This window comes from Oryza glaberrima, chromosome 8 (assembly GCF_000147395.1).
Source record: "Oryza glaberrima chromosome 8, OglaRS2, whole genome shotgun sequence".
Lineage (NCBI taxonomy): Eukaryota > Viridiplantae > Streptophyta > Magnoliopsida > Poales > Poaceae > Oryza > Oryza glaberrima.
Genome location: NC_068333.1, coordinates 16,882,512 through 16,884,444, shown reverse-complemented (window position 1 = coordinate 16,884,444; position 1,933 = coordinate 16,882,512). Strand labels below are relative to the sequence as shown.

Sequence of the window (1,933 nt, the reverse complement as noted above, 5' to 3'; positions counted from 1 at the left end):
TGCGAATAGCGCTTATATGGATTATATATAAAAACTAACAATTTAACTAATACAGAACATACCGATAAACTTCTCACATTCGTCACTCACTGTGTATCTTCCTGATGAAGCTAGATTATGAGCACATATCGATCCAACCAAACGAACCGCCTATAAATTGAGCAGATCATGCTACCCCTTTTGTCACAAACTTCCAAACATTTCCTAAACAAAACCTGACAAACTTCCAAAACTATACATCCAACAACAAAGGAAAGCATCAAAAAGCAAGCCACCATGACTAACCTGTTCCCAGATACTCCGGCAACGATCTCCTTCCACCCTGCTCACCGGCCGGGTCACAAACTGAAGCTTGTGCGAACCGGCGGCCAGAAGTTCAAGTGCGACGGATGCATGGAGCACGGCGACGGCCCGAGGTATCGGTGCGAGCGCGAGACGTGCAACTTCGACCTGCACACGTGCTGCGCCCTCGCGCCGGCGACCAGAGAGCACCGCCTCTTCCCGGGCTGCACGTTCGTCCTCCTCCCGGAGCCCCCGCCGCCGACCGCCGCTGGTGAACGGAGGATCTGCGACGCGTGCGGCGAGGGCGTGCATGCGCGCGGCCTGGTGTACCACTGCTCCGGCCGAGGCGACGGCGGCCTCGGCCTCGACCTCCACCCGACGTGCGCGTCCCTGCCGGCGCGGTTCGCCGTCGGCGGCGGCCGCGTCTTCGAGCTCCGGAAGGAGGCGTCGAGGCGGTGCGCCGAGTGCGGGGAGATGAGGTGCGGCGGCGGCCGCAGGTTCTGGTTCTACCGGTCGTACTCGTACGCCGACGGCGACGGCGAGGCGCTGTACCTGCACGTCGCGTGCCTCAAGCGCATGCAGACGCAGTACGGCGCCGCCGCCGACGTCCGGAGCGTGCAGGTGATGAGCTCGCCGGTGATGGAGGGCATGCTGCGGAGCCTGCCGCCGGCCAGGAGGAGGGCGACGGCGGCGGGCGGTGGCGGTGGCTTGGAGCGGTTCTTGACGATCGTTGCCGGTGTCATACGTGCCATCATCGGGGTCATCTTCGGTGATCCGACGTTCTTGATTGAACTGGCAGTAGGCGCGATCCTTAATTCCTAAGGTTGAAGTATATATATGAAATTATTGGCGAACCTAAGCCATGGATATGAGTTCGCTTTACAATAAAGAACATTTCAGTTAATTTGAAGTAGTTTGTAACCGAAGTCACAATGTTGCAAGTTAATGTTTGGGGAGTGTGCGAGAATATGGAGAGTTGTTGTTGTAGTAGGTGAGTGCAAATCTATCTATTATATAATAAAAATGAAAAAGGCTATATGTGCTAACTTTTTCTTACTAAATTCTTATCAACACTGATGTGTCACGCTATAAGTGCATCTAAATTTTTCATAACTTCCATCTATCTAAATCAAACCGTTGAGATGATTGTTAGTAAAGATTTAGTAAAAAAAATTAGTATGTGTAGAATAAAAATTCATTGAACTTTCTGTAAACGCTTCTAACATATCACGTGGCACTACTGCGAACACTCATATGCCATCACGTGTCATTATAATCTTCACTATTGAAAAGTAAAACTCAAAATGAGACAAGAATGTGCGACAATCATCTATGAAATAATAGCCGTTGGATTGGTTAAAAAAAAAACGTGGAATCAATGTTAACCGTTCGATCGAACTTAAATACTAGCCGTAAAAAGCAGAGGGTTCTAGACCCTTCAAGCAGCAGGCAGGGGATGCATGAATGAGAAAGGAAATAAAGTGTGGAAAAGAATGATGAGTTGTCATTAGCAAGAGAAGGTGACGTGTATACTGATAGAATTAACAGTAGTAATTCATGTGCCCATTCAAATATTCAATCACATTATCACACTGTTCACGTGTTCTCATAACAACAATTTATTCTACCCTGACACACCTAACCTCTCTTT

At 49.3% G+C, this 1,933-nt stretch overlaps 1 protein-coding gene across 1 annotated transcript; it reads left to right on the top strand.

The window, feature by feature from the left end:
* The first annotated feature begins 210 nt into the window (after positions 1–210).
* Positions 211–1,264, top strand: LOC127783365 (uncharacterized). The gene has a single exon (XM_052310625.1). The coding sequence runs from the start codon at positions 277–279 to the stop codon at positions 1,102–1,104; it is 828 nt and encodes a 275-aa protein (XP_052166585.1). The 5' UTR covers positions 211–276; the 3' UTR covers positions 1,105–1,264.
* Positions 1,265–1,933: the final 669 nt, after the last annotated feature.

Bases quoted from the DNA above. Each gene is read 5' to 3' on its own strand.
- LOC127783365 (XM_052310625.1), top strand. From the start codon at position 277: ATGACTAACCTGTTCCCAGATACTCCGGCAACGATCTCCTTCCACCCT.